At 43.0% G+C, this 17,690-nt stretch overlaps 1 protein-coding gene and 1 long non-coding RNA gene across 2 annotated transcripts; both read left to right on the top strand.

Annotated features, from left to right (window-relative positions):
- Positions 1 to 684: 684 nt before the first annotated feature.
- Positions 685 to 5,183, top strand: LOC309380449. Its single transcript, XR_014172939.1, has 2 exons — positions 685 to 899; positions 4,437 to 5,183. It is a non-coding gene; the product is annotated as an uncharacterized lncRNA (long non-coding RNA).
- A 3,179-nt stretch (positions 5,184 to 8,362) lies between these two features.
- LOC309380598 (WD repeat-containing protein 36-like) lies at positions 8,363 to 17,231 on the top strand. Its single transcript, XM_081930755.1, has 8 exons — positions 8,363 to 8,624; positions 11,981 to 12,008; positions 12,515 to 12,615; positions 13,176 to 13,293; positions 13,396 to 13,528; positions 14,359 to 14,413; positions 16,435 to 16,567; positions 17,014 to 17,231. The coding sequence occupies exons 1-8, from the start codon at positions 8,460 to 8,462 to the stop codon at positions 17,214 to 17,216; spliced, it is 936 nt and encodes a 311-aa protein (XP_081786881.1). The 5' UTR covers positions 8,363 to 8,459; the 3' UTR covers positions 17,217 to 17,231.
- Positions 17,232 to 17,690: the final 459 nt, after the last annotated feature.

Below are 17,690 nucleotides of genomic sequence, written 5' to 3'. Positions count from 1 at the left end.
CGTTGAGTGAAAAGTCTGAAAGGTTGCTGCAAGTGCCAAACCTGATCTATCTGGTTCAGTATTAAAGTCCCTGTCAAATATTTAAAAATAAATAAATCTCAAAATAATCTTAAAAGCATGAGATTATAATGAATCAGAGCTCTCCCCTCCTTGCACTCTCAATGAGATAGAGCAGAAGATACAGAAACAGAAAAAATTCCAGAGTTCAGCAGCATGACGTTTTCATTTCACGAAGATAAAAGCATAGCCTTATGAACGCCTAGACTTCTTCACTGGTCCGTCTAGTCTTGTTCAATATCGTCCTCGTACTGCACCCGATGCCCGGGCTTGCACCTGGGAACCTCTGCAGGAAAAACACGTGCTCCATCCTTGTGATTCCAGTTCGGTAAACCCAGCCATCATCTTTAAGTATCCAGATTAGTTTCGCACCTCGATGGTCCTCTGAGAACAGAAATAATACCTGAGCAATAAACGCGAGCTTCAGAAACGGGGGGGAATGGTCTACATTTCTCCGCATTCCCTAAGCATCCCCTCCTTGCCCGGAAACCGCCGACCTCTTCCTGAACCCGCAGAATGACGCGCCCTCGACGCCCTCTCTTCCAATGCGCGCCGGGAAAGGACCTCTCTTTGCCGTTGTTGGCAGGATCTGCACCCAGGGCGCGGACGGGAGGCGGTGCCGGCTGGCAGCTATGAGCCGTTTCCCTTCTCCCGACAAGGCGTTGCGTCACTAACGTGCCAATTTTTCTCCCTTTTGCTTTCTCTCCTGCCGCTGGAAGCAGCGGGGCGCGATGCTGGCTTGCATCCACAGCTTTACGAAATCGTGCGTCTCCAAGCAGCACCTAGTTCTCTGGAAAGGGACTGTTGCGCTCCTGGAGGGAAACTGCGGAGGCTACTCCGAGGTAAGAACAGGGGACGGGACAGACAGACAGACAGACAGACACACACACACAGACACACACACACACACACACACACACACAGACCGCTTGGGGCAAGCAGGTGTGCAGGGCTGCAGTTTGCGCTCCTTAGCGCGCGGTTCTTCACAGTTTCTCCCTGCTTAGACGGCACTTGGCACCGGACCGGGCTTTGGCTGGAGTTTAAGTTCTGACCCGAGAGGTGCGGGGGCGCAAGGCTTGCGTGGAAGTAACGGTGTGTGATCTAGGAGCCGTGCTTCCTAATCCCAGATGGAAAGGGAATATTTGTGGTGAGGAAGGGAAAAAAAAGAAGCTGTCTCTTTTCAAAGATGCTTGGAGCTGTGCTTGCGTGCGTTAGGGCCGAGCCCGGGCGTAACTGATGCCAATCGTGGAAATAAAGTCATGTGCTAACCCACGTTTGCTCATGCATGATTCGGCGATTGCCTTGGGCAAATGCACTGCGGTGGGGGAGCGTTAAAGCCCTCCAGGGGCAATCACGCAACAGCGACAGACCACTTTTCTAATCTAGTGTGCATAGCTGTCAACTTTTCTCTTTTCTTGCGAGGAATCCTATTCGGAATAAGGGAATTTCCCTTTAAAAAAAGGAAAACGTTGACAGCTATGAGTGTGATTGGTGTTCTATAAGTTCTGCTTTGATCAACTGCTAATTCTTAGATTGCTCTTTTAAAAAATGCAAGTGTGTGTATGCTTGTGATACACTCACGCAAGAGTGCCAGCTTGGCCCTGCGTCCATGGGTGCCATGCAGCGTGCATGGCCCTGGCACCAAAATTTGTGGCTGCCTGGCCCCTTCACATGGGAAATTGTGTGGGTGATCGAGTATCCTGGGCATTGGCACCTATTCACTCACATCATAGTGAATAGGCCTGCCCATATTCAGCAATATAAAGTTACAGTATAGGAAAACTGGTGCTATTAACAGTAATCCTTCTAGTTGGTTAATTGGTTCGGCAACATCCATGCACATGACGGGTGATGCTAATTATTTCCCATGAGAGTTAAATGATAACCAATCAGAGGCAACTTTGTCAATCCCAGCAGGTATATAAGAGGACGACACAGCCTGCCCAAGCCTATTGTTTAGATGCAGCTTGCAAATCTAATACTGTATTGTGTTTTATGGCAACCTGGAGGGCATAATGGCCTGCCCTTTGGGGGAAGTTTCCGCTTTTAAAGTCAAAGGGGGAAGTTTCTGCTTTTAAAGTCAAAAGTGGCTATGTTTGATTTTGGGGACAATTGTCCATTTGCATATACAACTGAGTTTAATAGCAATCTGTTCATTGTTCCCAATCAGTTCTAAAGCACCTACAGCTTGCTAGTCAGTTCTAGGGCACAGCATTGTGGATATGTAGACATTTTACCTCTTTGTGGTGATTAGCACACACTATGTGAAATCACCCATTCCTACCTTTCCTCTTTTGGATGCTTCCTTGGTTTCATTCTTCCTCTCAGATTCTCCCCTGAACATTTTGGTTAGCTGGATGATAGCATGCTCCCAGTACTAAATTATCACCACCCACAACAATTAAGTGGAGAAGTCTGCCCCTTTTTGAATTTCTAGATTGCTGGACTCGGTGCCCTTTGACTCAACACCACTGTTGCATCCGTGTATTGAGACTACACTACTGCACCTTTCTAAATCCAGTAGCATTCCAGAGAAAGCTGCCTTGAAAGTCCTGGCTGACGACATTCTCTCTAGTAACGTAAATTTTACTTCCCAAACCTTCCCCAATGTCATTGGTGCCAACATCCTCCACAAACACTGCTTCCTCTCCAGCATTATCTATCAGGTATGATACCTGCAACCAGTAGCTGTCAGTGGTATCGTGTTGCTCAAGTGGCTTCCTTATGTTGAGCGTCACAGCTGGTTACTGAGAAGGAGGAAGCAGGGAGCTCAATGCAGCATGGGTGTGGCAGCGGGAACATTGGATTGGCTTCACTTCTGCATCCAAACCATGCTGAGCTCTTGGCTGCCTTTCCCTCTTGGTAACTGGCAGTGATGCTCACCGATGGAAAGCCAGGTGAACATTCCTTCTTGCTAACTACAGTACTACTGTTTGCAAACCAGGGTAACATTTTATGCATCTGATGAGGTGTCGTCAAGGAACACCTGGGCACGTTGCCTTGTAAATGCCTAGAAGCCTATTTTGGCATTGTGATATAAATTAATGAATAATGATTATGAAAACTTAGGCCATAATAAAATTGGTAGTCTTTAAAGTGCCACAGGGACACGGGTGGCACTGTGGTCTAAACCACAGATCGGGGCTTCCCGATCGGAAGGTCGGCTGTTCGAATCCCCGCGACGGGGTGAGCTCCCGTTCTTCAGTCCCAGCTCCTGCCAACCTAGCAGTTCAAAAGCACGCCAAGTGCAAGTAGATAAATAAGGTACCAGTCCAGCGGAAAGGTAAACAGCGTTTCCATGCGCTGCTCTGGTTCGCCAGAAGTGGCTTAGTCATGCTGGCCACATGATCCGGAAGCTGTCTGCGGACAAACGCCGGCTCCCTTGGCCAGTAAAGCGAGAAGAGACCGCAAACACGACTGGACTTAATGGTTCAGGGGTACCTTTACCTTTTAAGGTGCCACAAGGGTCATTGTGCTCATCTTAGTAAAAAAGTCATATACAAATTTGACAGCACCTTCCTTCACTTCATTTCCCCTCTTCTTTGTTCAGTGAGTGTACATTAAAGTGTAAAGGACTTGAGATGCCTTTTTTTCTGTATACTGTACTGCATATTAGCCACCAGAAAGAATAGCACAAACCATAGTTGAATAGCCATTAGTTGAAAGAGTTTGTAACATAGAAACTGTGACAAAGTTGATACGGTGGTACCTTTGGTTACGTACTTAATTCGTTCTGGAGGTCCGTTCTTAACCTGAAACTGTTCTTAACCTGAAGCGTCATTTTAACTAATGGGGCCTCCTGCTGCCACTGCGCCGCCGCTGCACGATTTCTGTTCTCATCCTGAAGCAAAGTTCTTAACCCGAGGCAATATTTCTGGGTTAGCGGAGTCTGTAACCTGAAGTGTATGTAACCTGAAGCATATGTAACCCGAGGTACCACTGTATATATAATTTTATATCCAGGGAGAGAAGAATGTGCTGCTTACTCAATGTTTTAGTAAATTAACAATAAACTGACAGGGGGATAATACCAATTAAGGTTTCAAAGAGAACCTGATAGAGCAATCATGTAATTCCAGTACACCATCAATCATTACTGAATCAAAAAGAAATTAGCACTTCCTGGATCCAGTTCTACTTGTTCACTAAGAACTACATTTGTCATTAAAAATGAGTACCGTATTTTTCGCTCTATAACACGCACCCGACCATAACACGCATGTAGTTTTTAGAGGAGGAAAATGTGTAGGCATGCCACCCGTAGGCATTTCCTCCATAACACGCACAGACATTTCCCCTTACTTTCTAGGAGGAAAAAAGTGAGTGTTATGGTGCAAAAAATACGGTAATTAATACTATATGATTTTTTTGCCCAACAGAACAATGGATCTCGGAATGTTGAAGTCAGATTTCGGAACACCACAAAGTGTATCATGCAGAGAAAAGAGAAATGTGGGACTCACACATCCAAGGAACTTGAGGAAATGTGGAACAGCTATATGCGGATTTGAAATGTTAATACAGCACCTTGAGTGAATGAATCAGTACTAAAAACTGCAAGCGTTCAGACTTTATGCATTATAAAGGTTTATTTTTTTAATGCTGTTAATTTATTCTTTGTGAACATTTCAAACTGTGGGGGTTTTTTTTAATAGACAGCATACATTTTACAAGGCTCATATTTGATGGTGTTAATTTATTTTATAGTAATATTTCAAACAATAAATTACTGGCTAGGTTCAAGGTCATTGTATCAATGTGCAAAGCCCTTAAGAACAGCTTGATCACTGAGATCTACTGGAGCAATGCTGTTAATCTACCCATGTGTGAATGAGGTCCAAATGATATCTGTGAGAAATTGAGCATTTACCCCACCTGGAATGCCCTGCTAATAGAAATTTTCCAGGCACCGTTGTCATCCATTTTTCGATGCCTTTTGATAACTTACTGTTACAACAACCAATTCAGTGGGATAACTTTTATGTGAGTGTCCAGCTCCTTATGTTTTTGTTTATTGCTTTTATATTTGCCTTATGTTGTGGTTTTATATTTGCTGTACACTGCTTATATGTTTTCTGTATGAGTCAGAGGTCTATATTTTTATAAATAAAAATGCTTTGATGAAATGTTTTGCAATGTACAGTACACTGAGTTGTGAACAATCTTGTGCAATTTGTGTCAGGGAATAAGGAAACCCATGGAGTCAATCAAACCACTTTGCCTGTATTCACCTTTTTAAAACCAGCTTTTTCCCATTGAAGGCAAAACAAATAAACAAATTTACAGGTTAGTCTTTATGATCAAACAGTGGACATCAGCATGAAACAGTGTGCTTTGAATAGAGCTTCTGCTTAGATGCCTAAATCCAGCACTGAGTTTAGTAGTAGTATTCTCCATGCTAGATGACGGTGCATGTGATCTGTCTTATTACTATTATTGTTAGCTGTTATTCCTGCATTGCAGGGGGTTGGACTAGATGACCCTTGGTATCCCAACTCAACTATTCTTGGACTCTGTTGTTGTTATTACTATTACATTTGTCAATTTCTTTATACCACATCTCAAAACAATTTAACAAGATAAAATGCAATAAATAAAAGCCATTTAATTTTTTTTAAAAAAAATGTAAAACAACGAACAATGCAAAATGAATAAAATGTTCATCCAACAATTTACTAAGGATAAGCCCTACTCACCCCATTAAAAGATGAACATCAGTGTAGGAGGTAACTTAATTACCAAAGTCTCAGTGAAGAAAAAGATTCCAAAGTCAAAGACTGACAATGATGGTGCCAGACACATCCTTCCACAGAGATCGTTCCACAGATGGGCTGAGCACGGGTGAAAAGCCCTGCTGTAATATGGCCACCCTCCACAACTCCTTTAAAGAGGGGCACATGGAGAAAGTCCTCTAGTGAAGCGCAGAGGATGCAGATTGGTTCATATGGGGAGATTCAGTCCTGAGCCATCAGTGGCGTAGCGTGGGTTGTCAGCACCCGGGGCCAGGCAAGTAATTTGCACCCCCTAACCTGTGGATTTGCGCCCCCTAACCCTAACCCCCAGATGTTGCGCCCGGTGCGGCTGGCCCCCCCTGCACCCCCCACGCTACGCCACTGTGAGCCATATAGGGCTTTAAACCAGTAGAGTGGTACCTTGGTTCTCAAACACTTTGGTTATCAAACGCTGAAAACCCTGAAGAAAGTGTTCTGGTTTTCGAATGCTTTTCGGAAGCTGAACATCCGATGCAGCCGTCGGCAATCGTTTCCGGGGCACCTGGACCAATCAGAAGCCGTACCTTGCTTTTCGAACATTTCAGAAGTCAAATGGACTTCTGGAATGGATTAAGTTTGGCGCTTTTGTCTTTGCTATTTATTTTGCGTTTTTGTTTTTGAGGCTTTTTCGGTTAATTTGTTTTTGTGACTGTGTGGAACTCAGCTCAGCTACTGCTTGATTGATTTACAGATAGGTAGCCGTGTTGGTCTGCCATAGTCAAAACAAAAAAAATTCCTTCCAGTAGCACCTTAAAGACCAACTAAGTTAGTTCTTGGTATGAGCTTTCGTGTGTATCTGAAGAAGTGTGCATGCACACGAAAGCTCATACCAAGAACTAACTTAGTTGGTCTTTAAGGTGCTACTGGAAGGAATTTTTTTTGTTTTGCTTGATTGATTGTGTGACTGCGGAAATGGATAAAAGCTCCACCCCCCCCCATCCAAACAATGACTATCATCAGTGCAGGTAAGAATTTTTTTAAAATTTATTTTATCATCCAGCTACACTCCTGGATTTACAGAAGCTGTCCCAGTTTCTGATGTGATCCCAGTATATCCCGCTTTATCCTTAGGACGTCCCTATTTTCATCGGAGAGTATGAGGTCGACAACAAATAAAAGGAATTGCCATGATCTTTTCTATGAACCGCCCTGAGACCTGTTGGTATAGGGCAGTATATAAATTCAATCAATCAATCAATGGCAAGCTCCCCCACAATATTACAACCCCCTTTTCTTAGGGGAAAAGTCACAGAAGTTTAAAACGGCATAAAACCTATTCTATGCTCATAAGTACATATTCTAATGAAAGAGAGAAAACTCATTGGAAAGACTGAATGGTCATTTTCAGGGCCAGATTAAGATTTGATGAGGCCCTAAGCTACTGAAGGTAATGGGGCCCTTTATATGTCCAGCTGTCCTTTGTCAACAACAAATTGCCGCTGGTTTTTTGTGTTGAATATATGCTATATGGTAATTTATGGACCTATAATAGGTATCTAGGGATGCGGGTGGCGCTGTGGGTTAAACCACAGAGCCTAGGACTTGCCGATCAGAAGGTCGGCGGTTTGAATCCCCGCAACGGGGTGAGCTCCCGTTGCTCGGTCCCTGCTCCTGCTAGCCTAGCAGTTTGAAAGCATGTCAAAGTGCAAATAGATAAATAGGTACCACTGTGGCGGGAAGGTAAACGGCGTTTCCATGTGCTGCTCTGGTTCACCAGAAGCGGCTTGGTCATACTGGCCACATGACCCGGAAGCTGTATGCCGGCTCCCTTGGCCAGTAAATCGAGATGAGCGCCGCAACCCCAGAGTCGGCTACGACTGGACCTAATGGTCAGGGGTCCCTTTACCTTTAATAGGTATCTAAAGCCATTTGCTTTAGCCATTTGCTTCCAGGGAGAAGACTCCCTGGAGAAGACCCTGATGTTGGGAAAGATGGAGGGCACAAGGAGAAGGGGACGGCAGAGGACGAGATGGTTGGATAGTGTTTTCGAGGTTACCAGCATGAGTTTGACCAAACTGCGGGAGGCAGTGGAGGACAGAGGTGCCTGGCGTTCTCTGGTCCATGGGATCACGAAGAGTCGGACACGACTAAACGACTAAACAACAACAAAGCCATTTGCACATAACTAAATATGTACATAGGAGCCTACACAACACAAAACACTGTTGCTGCAAGTAGGTTTTATTTTATTTGTTTTTTTATCTTATATTTTGGAAATGTACATCCAGTTTTTCCCCCCTTTAAATTTTTTGGGGGCCCCCAAGAGAGTGGGGCCCTAACCTATAGCTTGTTTAGCTTATGCGTAAATGGCTCCCCCCCTTTTTTCCCTCCTCTTTATTGGAAAAGCCATCGGGACCCAAACGCAACGTGTCTGCCCTGCATCGTTGCCAAGCACTGCCTAGGAAAGCAGGGGATCCCGCTCGCCTCGGGGAGGGAACTAAAGTGCCCAGCGCGTGATGCCAAGCCGAGCCACTTTTGCAAAGGTACACAAGGGCCGGAAGTAGCGGGGACGCCGGGTTTTTTTTCTTCCGCGCCGAGCGTGCGGCACGCGCAGCGAGGAACGTAGTCCGGGGCGGTTGGTGGTCGCGTGCCGGTGGTCGTCCTCCTCCCCCCCCCCCGCAAAGGAAGGCGATGTCGTCGGAGGGCAGCAGCCGCGAGGGGGGCAGCGCTCTGTTCGCGGGCTTCCGCGCGCTCGGCCTCTACTCCAACCACTTGGCGCACGTGGTGCGCTTCCACCGCCGCCACCGGGAGTTCTACCTGGTCACCGCGGTGGGGAAGAGCTTCCACACGTACAACGTGAGTCCCACCCCAAAACACCGGACACGGGGGGTATCTTTCGTGTTTCAACCTGCTTGCTGCGTGAAGAAAGCAGAAAGTGCAGAAATCAGAAAGTGTGGGCAGAAAGTGTGGGGAGAGTGGGGCGGGGTCGGTGGGCATAAATTGAACATGCTTCCCTTAACCCCCCCCCCAAAAAAAACCATTAGTTGAGAGGCTGAAAGAGTTGCAGGTGTTTTGTTTAGGCTGCCCGTGGTTCCCAACGTGGGTTACACGCCCCACAGAGAGGGAAAAATGTGATATTTAAGGGCGGGGAGGGGGTCTGGTGGCAATTCGAGAATGGGTTATTAACAGTGAATAGTGGCCTTTTAGGCTTCACGAGAATAGGAGTTTGCTTTTTGAACAATAGGAATTATATGTCACCAGGTGTATGTGTGCATCAGGGTTTTAGAGATGCTTAGGTGGGGCATGGCCAGAAGGGAAAAAAAGGTTGGGAAACACTGATTAGGCCCAGACAACTGAGTTCAGCCATATGGAAGCTTAAAAAATGAGGAGAGTTTCTTGGGCACCCAGTGAAATGGGTTTTAGAGATGCTTAGGTTGGGCATAGCCCCCCCCCCCAAAGGTTGGGAAACACTGGTTTAGAGTCAAACAACTGAGTTCAATATAAAGGTAAAGGGACCCTTGACCATTAGGTCCAGTCGTGGCCAACTCTGGGATTGCGGCGCTCATCTCGCTTTATTGGCCGAGGGAGCCGGCGTACAGCTTCCAGGTCATTCGGCCATCATGACTAAGCCACTTCTGGTGAACCATAGCAGCGTACGGAAACACCGTTTACCTTCCCGCTGGAGTGGTACCTATTTATCTACTTGCACTTTGATGTGCTTTCGAACTGCTAGGTTGGCAGGAGCTGGGACCGAACAATGGGAGCTCACTCTGTCGCGGGGATTCAAACCACCGACCTTCTGATCTGCAAGCCCTAGGCTCAGTGGTTTAACCCACAGCGCCACCTGCGTCCCTTCGAGTTCAGCTATAAGGGAAGCTTAAAAAATGAGAGTTTCTTTGTCACCCAATGCCGATTTACCTTATGGGGTGTACTGCCACTGAATGTGGCGGTCCTTATCTTCAGTAGCTTCATAAGAGAATTGGAAACTTCCAAGTAAAGCCTCAAATGAGGGAGATTTGTAGGGGAAACCTTTTTTTTTTATAAAAAAAATGCATCATACTTTTCCACTTAAGAAGCTTGAGGTGGCTTCTCACGGTTCTTCCCCCTCCCCGTTTTACCTTCATGACAGGCTACACTAAGCAGCTGTGTGTGACCTAAGGTCACCCAGTGAGCTTCGTGATTCAGTGGGGTGCACACCCAGTGCATTTTGCCTGCTCCAGGCGTGAAAGGATTTTGTTCTACTTGTGGTAGTAGTTCGCTCCAAGCATGGTGTCGTTCAGCTGACAACTTTATGGAAGGTTAGACAAAATCATAAAGGAGAAAAGTGTGAAAGTGGTTATGGCTACACGGAACCTCCATGTTTGGACGCTGCATACCTCTTAATATCCGATACAAAGGACAAACCATAGTGAAAGGCTGTTACATCATGCCATTCTTCATTAGCAACCAGAAATGTACAACAGAAAGAGCACCAAAATTCTGACACGTTTTTTCCACACAAAAGGTGGCAAACAGTCCTTGAAGTGTTCCAAGCTAAACCCCTAGCACATTTATTATATGGGGCTCAGATTTGGACTGGCACTTAGCTTCGTTCTACGGAAGCTGTCCAATCAAAAGTTCTTAAGGCAATTTTTTTCTGTTCCACCCTGTGTCCCAAATGCATCATTGCGCCTAGAGCATGGGTAGGCAAACTAAGGCCTGGGGGCCGGATCCCAGCCCAATCGCCTTCTAAATCTGGCCCGCGGACGGTCCAGGAATCAGCTTTGGTTTTTTTAGAAGAGTAAAATGTGTCCTTTTATTTAAAATGCATCTCTGGGTTATTTGTGGGACATAGGAATTCGTTCATCTCTCCCCCCCCCCCAAAGTATAGTCCGGCCCCCCACAAGGTCTGAGGGACAGTGGACTGGCCCCCTGCAGAAAAAGTTTGCTGACCCCTGGCCTAGAGGCTAATCTTCCATCGGTAGAATAACGGATCTGGAATAGGACACTCAAATCCCCCGTCTAATATCCCTAGTGCTACAAGATTGTCACAAGAGTGCCTGGTCTAAAATTGTCTGTCAAAAACTTCACTCTTGTGGTTTATCACCACAATAGCTACTCACTCACCTTGGGTTTTAGTAAAGCAAACAGTCTAATCTGTCAGTGCCTAATGATATCAAGTGTCAGAACAACTTGGCCACAGTAAGGAAATTTTGCCCATGGTATGACTATTTTCCACCTTCCCATTTCGACTTTCTGGCACCCTATCTGCACAACCTAGCAATTCCAAAAATATAGCCCTCGGCAGTTATTGTGGAACGATTCCAACAGATTCCACATGAAAAACGCTTCTGTCCCTTTGGAGATGGCAGTACTGAATCAGTAGCACTTGCACTTTTTATAAAGACTTGAAGAATGAGATTATCACCTCTCTTTTATTGTTCATTCTGGGTCGCCCAACCACTGCCACAGTGTCCTTTCTCTTGGCAGATCAAGATGAGCAGATGACAGCAAAGGTTGCAAGGTTTTTAGCTGGGGCAATCAAAATAAGGTCCACTCTGTGACTGTTGATTCAGGACCATAATGTGTGTTTTATATAATTGACTTTTCTTTCTGTTCTTTGTATATTGCGTTGTTCTTTTATTGCTATGGCCGATGGCTGACGGAAATAAAGATTAATTCATTCATAGCAACTTGATGAACTTCCAAATTGGCTGTAATTTCTAAATTAAGAGGAAGGAGTGGGAATCGGAACATAAATACATTACTGAGAAAGGAAGCGAGAAATGTGACTTGGATTTTTGTTGCTGCTCAATATAATCCTCATTTTCACATCCTTTACGGAAGGAGTGGGGCTTGTGCTGTTGCATAACATTTGACTTGCAGCTATACAAAATAATTTATTCTATATCACTCAAGATAATCCTCATTTTCACATCCTTTCCAAAATGAATGGGACTGCAGCTGTTGTGTAACATAAAATGTTTTCATATCATGGTGCGTGTAAATCTGAAAAAGTGCAGCTGAATTTCATTAAAGGGGTGTTTTTCCACAGATTTAACAAGGGGCCAGTTCCATTACTATTATAACTTTTCTAACTACAGCAGTTATTTCATGAATAACTATGCCCATCTTTCATGCACATTAGTCTCTTTCTCCAGAAACATTTATAGCTTGTCTAATAATTGTAATACTGAACTATTTTTCTAAAAAATATTATGCTTTTATTGCAGGTGAAGAGACTAGGCTTAGTTGCTGTTAGTAAGTATATTGTTCTATGTATGTGCATTTAATATGTGGTTTAGTTTTGTATGTTTCTTTACAAATTGTAAGTTGCGGTGAATACTGTTTATGTACAAAAATCATTGCTAAAAGTTGTAAAATCCACTACAAAATGGGGTATTTTGTACCCAAGTTTAATTGGACATCTTAACTGACTCTACTTGGGAGTAATAATAATAAATTAAAATTTATTGCCCTTCCACCATGCACTGGAGGAACTTGTGTCCAAGTAATCTTTGTGTTTTAAGTCCTGTTCAAATGAATGTGCCTTCTGGTCATTCTTACTGATGGAGCACACAGTAAATTGTGTGTTTTAGTTCTAAGCATGTGTCAACATTTTGTGTGTGTGTGTGTTTCTAGTAGCAATTGATATTCAGTATACTGCAACGTTGAGGGAAATTATCAATCCATCACAATGTGTCTTCTTTACTGTATGTACTTTAAAATTGACAGAGCTTGCTCTTTTTGTTTTCCTTATCTTTTAGGCAATGCTTTGCCACAGGACATTACCTGTTTGGCAGCCGACAGAATGTTGGTCTTTGCATCTTGTGGCAGTCTTCTCCATGCTTTTGCTCGGAACAAAGAGGTTTGTATAATTATTATGCCAGATATACCAATTTGTATCTGATCCTGAAAGTGTTTAGGCTGCAAACCTGTATCCACAAACCTGGGAGTAGTTCACAGAATTCTATAGAACTTGCTTTTGAGTATACATTTGTATTCAGGATATGGGTGCTGTACTATTAATGTATGGGTGATTTGCTCCTGCATATCTCAAAGGTGGGCTGGAGTTGCTCTGAAACCTTAGTATGATGTTACAGTCAATATCTGGTTTACGTTTGGAAGTGTTTAAAATATTAATTCTAGAAACTGGTACAGCTGGGATGTTGTATGGGTCATATTATGACTTGAATCTAGTTTGGGCTGTATGTTATGCTTGTATTCTGCCTTTCCACCTAATCAATGTCAGGGAACCTGTGCCTTTCCTTTCATCCCTCACTATGGCTGGAACAGATCAGAGTTGAAGTAATAACATCTGGAGGGCCGCAGGCTTCCTATACCTGTGCTAAATAGTGCTGAAGGCACTTCATGTCCAGATATGATTTCATACCTCTAAGGAAATAACTGAGATACTTTGAATTGCAGGTGGTTCACACTTACAAAGGTCACAGAGCAGATGTTCACCTTATACTGCCATTTGGGGATCATTTGATTTCTGTTGATCGTGATAACATTCTCATTATTTGGGATGTACAGTCAGAAGGTAATATTTGACCCTTTTTAAAGTCATAACTATTCAGAGAAATAAATTTTTAAAACATATTTGTAGCATATATGGCAGCTAATGCTCTTCTTTCTCCTACAGAAGAATACTTGCAGATGAATTTTGATAAGACAGTGTTTGCTGTTTCTGCAATTATGCACCCAAGTACCTATTTGAATAAAATTCTTCTTGGTAGTGAACAAGGAAATCTACAGTTGTGGAATGTAAAATCCAAGTAAGAGCATGTCTCTCCCCCCACCCAACTTCCTGACCCAAATTACAAATGTATTAGCCTGGTTATCAGTCATTTACTCCCGTAAAATGTGGAATTAATGCAGAGCGCTGATGGATTGGAGGTGGACAATCTTCCAATGTTGTTTGATTCTAACAGACTAAATTGTAAATATGGCCATAAGTGAAACAATCGCATGCTAGTGGTTCTCAAACTAAAGCTATACTGAAGGACATGTTTAGCAATGAGCCTCTTCAAATAACTGAGAATATTTGAAGTCAGCATGAAATTTGTTTTATGTTTCTACGACAGTAGAAGGGTTACGTAGTTTTGATCTAAAAAATATGGGCCAAAGTCACGAGCACTATTTTCCTTGTTTAGTTTTATTTAAATGAGACTTGCACTATGCACCTATTGGTGACATTGATGAGTATTGTGTAGTAGGGGTGTCTTTGCATAGAGACAATGGCCCTGACAACTGTGAGAAGATGGAACCGCCGTAGCTTTCCTCTCCCTTGTTTCCCAGTGCAGGCTCCAGGGTCTCTACAAGAAAGGAGCTCTTCTGAAGGGAATGCTATGAGGACAGAGGGATCCTGTGGAAGTGGGAATTGGCTAAGATTGGGCAGAGGCACTTCGCATGAGTGGAGTTTCCTGGGGTCTAAGTCTTGGGGTCTAAGACAATGCTAGTAGTATCCCCCCCCCAATAAATAGCACCCCAGAAGTTTTAAGTATTTTTTCTGCAAATGCTGGTTTTGTGTTTAATATCCATTCTGATGTAGTTTTGTTTTGTGGCTTGAAAATTCACTAACCTCTTTTTCTCCCCACTACCCAAGCAAACTTTTATATACATTTCCTGGCTGGGGAGCAGGAGTGACAGTCCTTCAACAGGTAAGCGTGTGAATGTATAGAGGGTTGGATCCAGAGATCAGTCTGCAGAAGGTGGTGAGCAAAAAATGAGCTTCCTGGCACCTCCTCTTCCTGCCGGTCTGCCCTTCTAAAAAGGCTTTTCCTAGGTTTGGGGAACCCTGCTAAATAGTTTGGACTGAGGGGGAAGGTGATGGAAAATCAAGTGAAAACACCTTCTGTGAGTGGCAGCTCCAATTACCTTCTGCAGGTTTATCTCTGGTTTCAACCCAGCGACAATTACATACTGTTCCTTGATAGTTATTTTCAGATTGCTTTATTAATGTTCTCTGCTAGATCAAATAGGTATAGCCCACAATGCTAAGCCTGTCCCTTAATTTCTAGTTCATATTAGCAGATCTACTACTACTATTGCAGGATTCTGAATGACAGACTGTAGTAAGCAAAGTCAATGTACATGTCAGTACTCTTGAAAACACTGTATATTTGGCCTGTAGTATATTGCTAGTGGCGTTGCAAAAATAAAATAGATGTAGGGGATTTTTCTTTAAATAAATGAACCTGGCTCTTGCCAATCTGAAATTCATTCAAAAAGTCTATGCTAAAAATTAGCACTAGAATAGAAATGGAACAATCACATGCAGGCTTCAGTCTACACACCCTTATCTAGAAGTAAGTTCTGTTCCATTTAATGGATTTTTTTTAAATTAACGCAGTATGTTTGGGTTTAGACTGTTAAACCATGGTCCACAAATCACATATTCTTAAAATGTAGTAATCTTGGGACCATGTATTGTAGCTTTTTTTTTTTTTAAGAATTCCATCTGTATGGAGCTCATTACTTGTGCTCTGCTTCTAAACACTTCTATTTGAACTTAATTAGAATGGTGTCAGTGTCCCAAATTATATACTAGTAGGTTTTACGCAAGGCTGTTTGGAAGTAAGCCCCAGTGAGGTTAGTGCTAAATATATGCATCCAAAATTTGATTTCATCCAAACGTCCACTCTTAGGTGGAAGAGTTGTAATTAAAATGTTATGTATACTGTGAGTGGTGTGGCCCTGAATGTATGTTCCCTTGCTGTGCATTCATATATTTGATAGGAATGACAATAAGGTTTGCACAAAGGCTTGCAAGGTGTTGGAAACTGGGCTTTAGTGTTAATACAGTAAGTTCTGTGGCCTGTTATAATCAAAGAATGTGTTAAGTTAGAGGTAGAGGGTTGAATCATATGAAACAAGCAAACTTATGCTCATGGATCAAGACCTCTGAACGACCCTCTGGAGTGGTGGGCTGTAGTTGGGAGGGGGAGTCAAATAAATCTCTCTCCCCCCCCCCCCCTGCGCTCCAAACGAGTGCAGCGTATGTACACAGATCACCATTGAATCCAAGTGAAAGTTTACTAAAGAGAGTATTATTAGAGAATATTAGTCTACAGCTTCCGCAGCTTCTTTTGCCCTGGCTTCAGATGGTGAAACACACTCCAAATAAAGATGTAAGTAGGTGGAAAAATGTGTAGAACTAATTTGTTTGCCCTTCCTCCACAATGGCAACATTTTGATGAAAGCTGACCAAACCTACTGTATCACCCGAAGTCTCCGATAGCCTCTCTTGCTGCTTCTGTGGAGGTTGAAGGAAACAGGCAAGATCTTGGAGTTAGCATCTCACCTAGTCTGAACTCTGAGGTTCCTTCCATTTTGGAAATATTAGAAGATGACTGGGAAATAATGCCATGGAATAATCATTACATGCATCTCATTCTATTCAGTATGCAATAATAAAAATGCATGACAGTAAACAAGCTTTGAAATTGGAAAAGCATGTCTTTGATGCAGCAAGCTCATTCTTGTCTAAAAAGTAACAAAAGCCTCATTAGAACGAACTTGTGTGCTTACTCAGAACTTGGTGATTTCATTCAGGTGTGCCCAGGAAAAGTTTCTAATGGAATCTTACCATTACCAATCTTACTAATCTTAATAGGTTATTTATGCTCAGTTGCAAAATATCAAAAGTTGCTGTTGTTTAATAGTATAACTTTCTTTGCAGGCCCCAGCAGTGGATGTCATTGCAGTAGGTCTTGTGTCTGGTTACATCATAGTGCACAATATTAAATTTGATGAAATGCTGATGAAATTTCAACAAGACTGGGGTCCCATAACAGCAATATCATTCCGTACAGGTACACTTCAGCACTTATTAGAAACCTCAGGCATGAGTTAAAGCCTTAAGTTGAAATACAAATTTAAGTATAAGCTACTTGTCACCTGTTGCAAGCTATCATAAGGCCAGGACTGAAATGTACAGGTAATTGGTCTTGCTGTAGTTGCATTTAGACAGTCCTCCAGTCGATGGCTTGAAGATCACAGATGATTCTGAACGTTCTATTCTCCCCTTGCATGCACAGTTTTTATGGAAATTTTTCTGGTCTAATCAAACGATAGTTTATTGTTATGCCTGAAAAGGAAAATTGTGGCGTGAGTGATTTAATCACTCATCCTCTCCACCCTCTCCCAATCTATTTTAATGTTAGTTGGCTTTCTTTCCCAGTTGTATGCTCTTCAGTCTTACTTGTTTTGATTTAAGGTATCTGTATTTATGTTTTGTTTATTTTCTGCATGTGATCAGATGGACACCCAATTATGGCTGCTGGAAGTCCTGTTGGGCATATTGGGTTGTGGGATCTAGAAGAAAAGAAACTTCAGGGCCAGATGAGAGGTGCCCATTCTACAGCAATTTCGGGTATGACGTTTGTCCAAGGGGAACCACTTCTTATTACCAATGGTTCAGACAATGCAATAAGGGTAAGTTATATGGCTTTAACTAATTAATATTCCGTTTCCAAAGTGATTTCCCCTGCCCCTTTCTGATGATCCTAAGATGATTCATGCACCTAGTCAAGTACTTTATTTTATTACGGTCATAGAGCAGCATAAGCAAAACATCTGAATAAATAGCATAACAGTATAAATCTAAGCGAATAATTATTAAATAAATAGGAGCAAAAACCAAACGTAGATTTAAACATAGACATAGAATACTTAATTACTTAATTCATGCACCTAGAAACACAATGTATACTCCTTCTTTTTGTTCTTGGGAACAAAAATACTGTGTAGTTGTGCAAAACTGTTCCGGGTAGAGCATTATGGTGCTTCTGTAAGATGCCCTCTTATGTTCGTTGTTGCATAATTAGATTTCATTTGTTGAGAAACAGCAGGCAATCTGCACAGTTCTGCTAAGCCAGTCATTACTAGCGATATAACTATCACTAATCTGGTTGAGGATTTGAATGAGCAATCATG

Source organism: Podarcis melisellensis, assembly GCF_964234715.1.
Source record: "Podarcis melisellensis genome assembly, chromosome: 11".
Lineage (NCBI taxonomy): Eukaryota > Metazoa > Chordata > Lepidosauria > Squamata > Lacertidae > Podarcis > Podarcis melisellensis.
This window is presented reverse-complemented; position numbering and strand designations above follow the sequence as displayed.

What these genes read in the sequence shown, in the direction of transcription:
- LOC309380598 (XM_081930755.1), top strand. Translation starts at nt 8,460, where the DNA reads ATGTCGTCGGAGGGCAGCAGCCGCGAGGGGGGCAGCGCTCTGTTCGCG. An exon ending in AGAGCTTCCACACGTACAAC is followed by an intron (nt 8,625 to 11,980) that starts GTGAGTCCCACC and finishes CTTTTATTGCAG; the next exon opens with GTGAAGAGACTAGGCTTAGT. An exon ending in TTGTGGAATGTAAAATCCAA is followed by an intron (nt 13,529 to 14,358) that starts GTAAGAGCATGT and finishes CCACTACCCAAG; the next exon opens with CAAACTTTTATATACATTTC.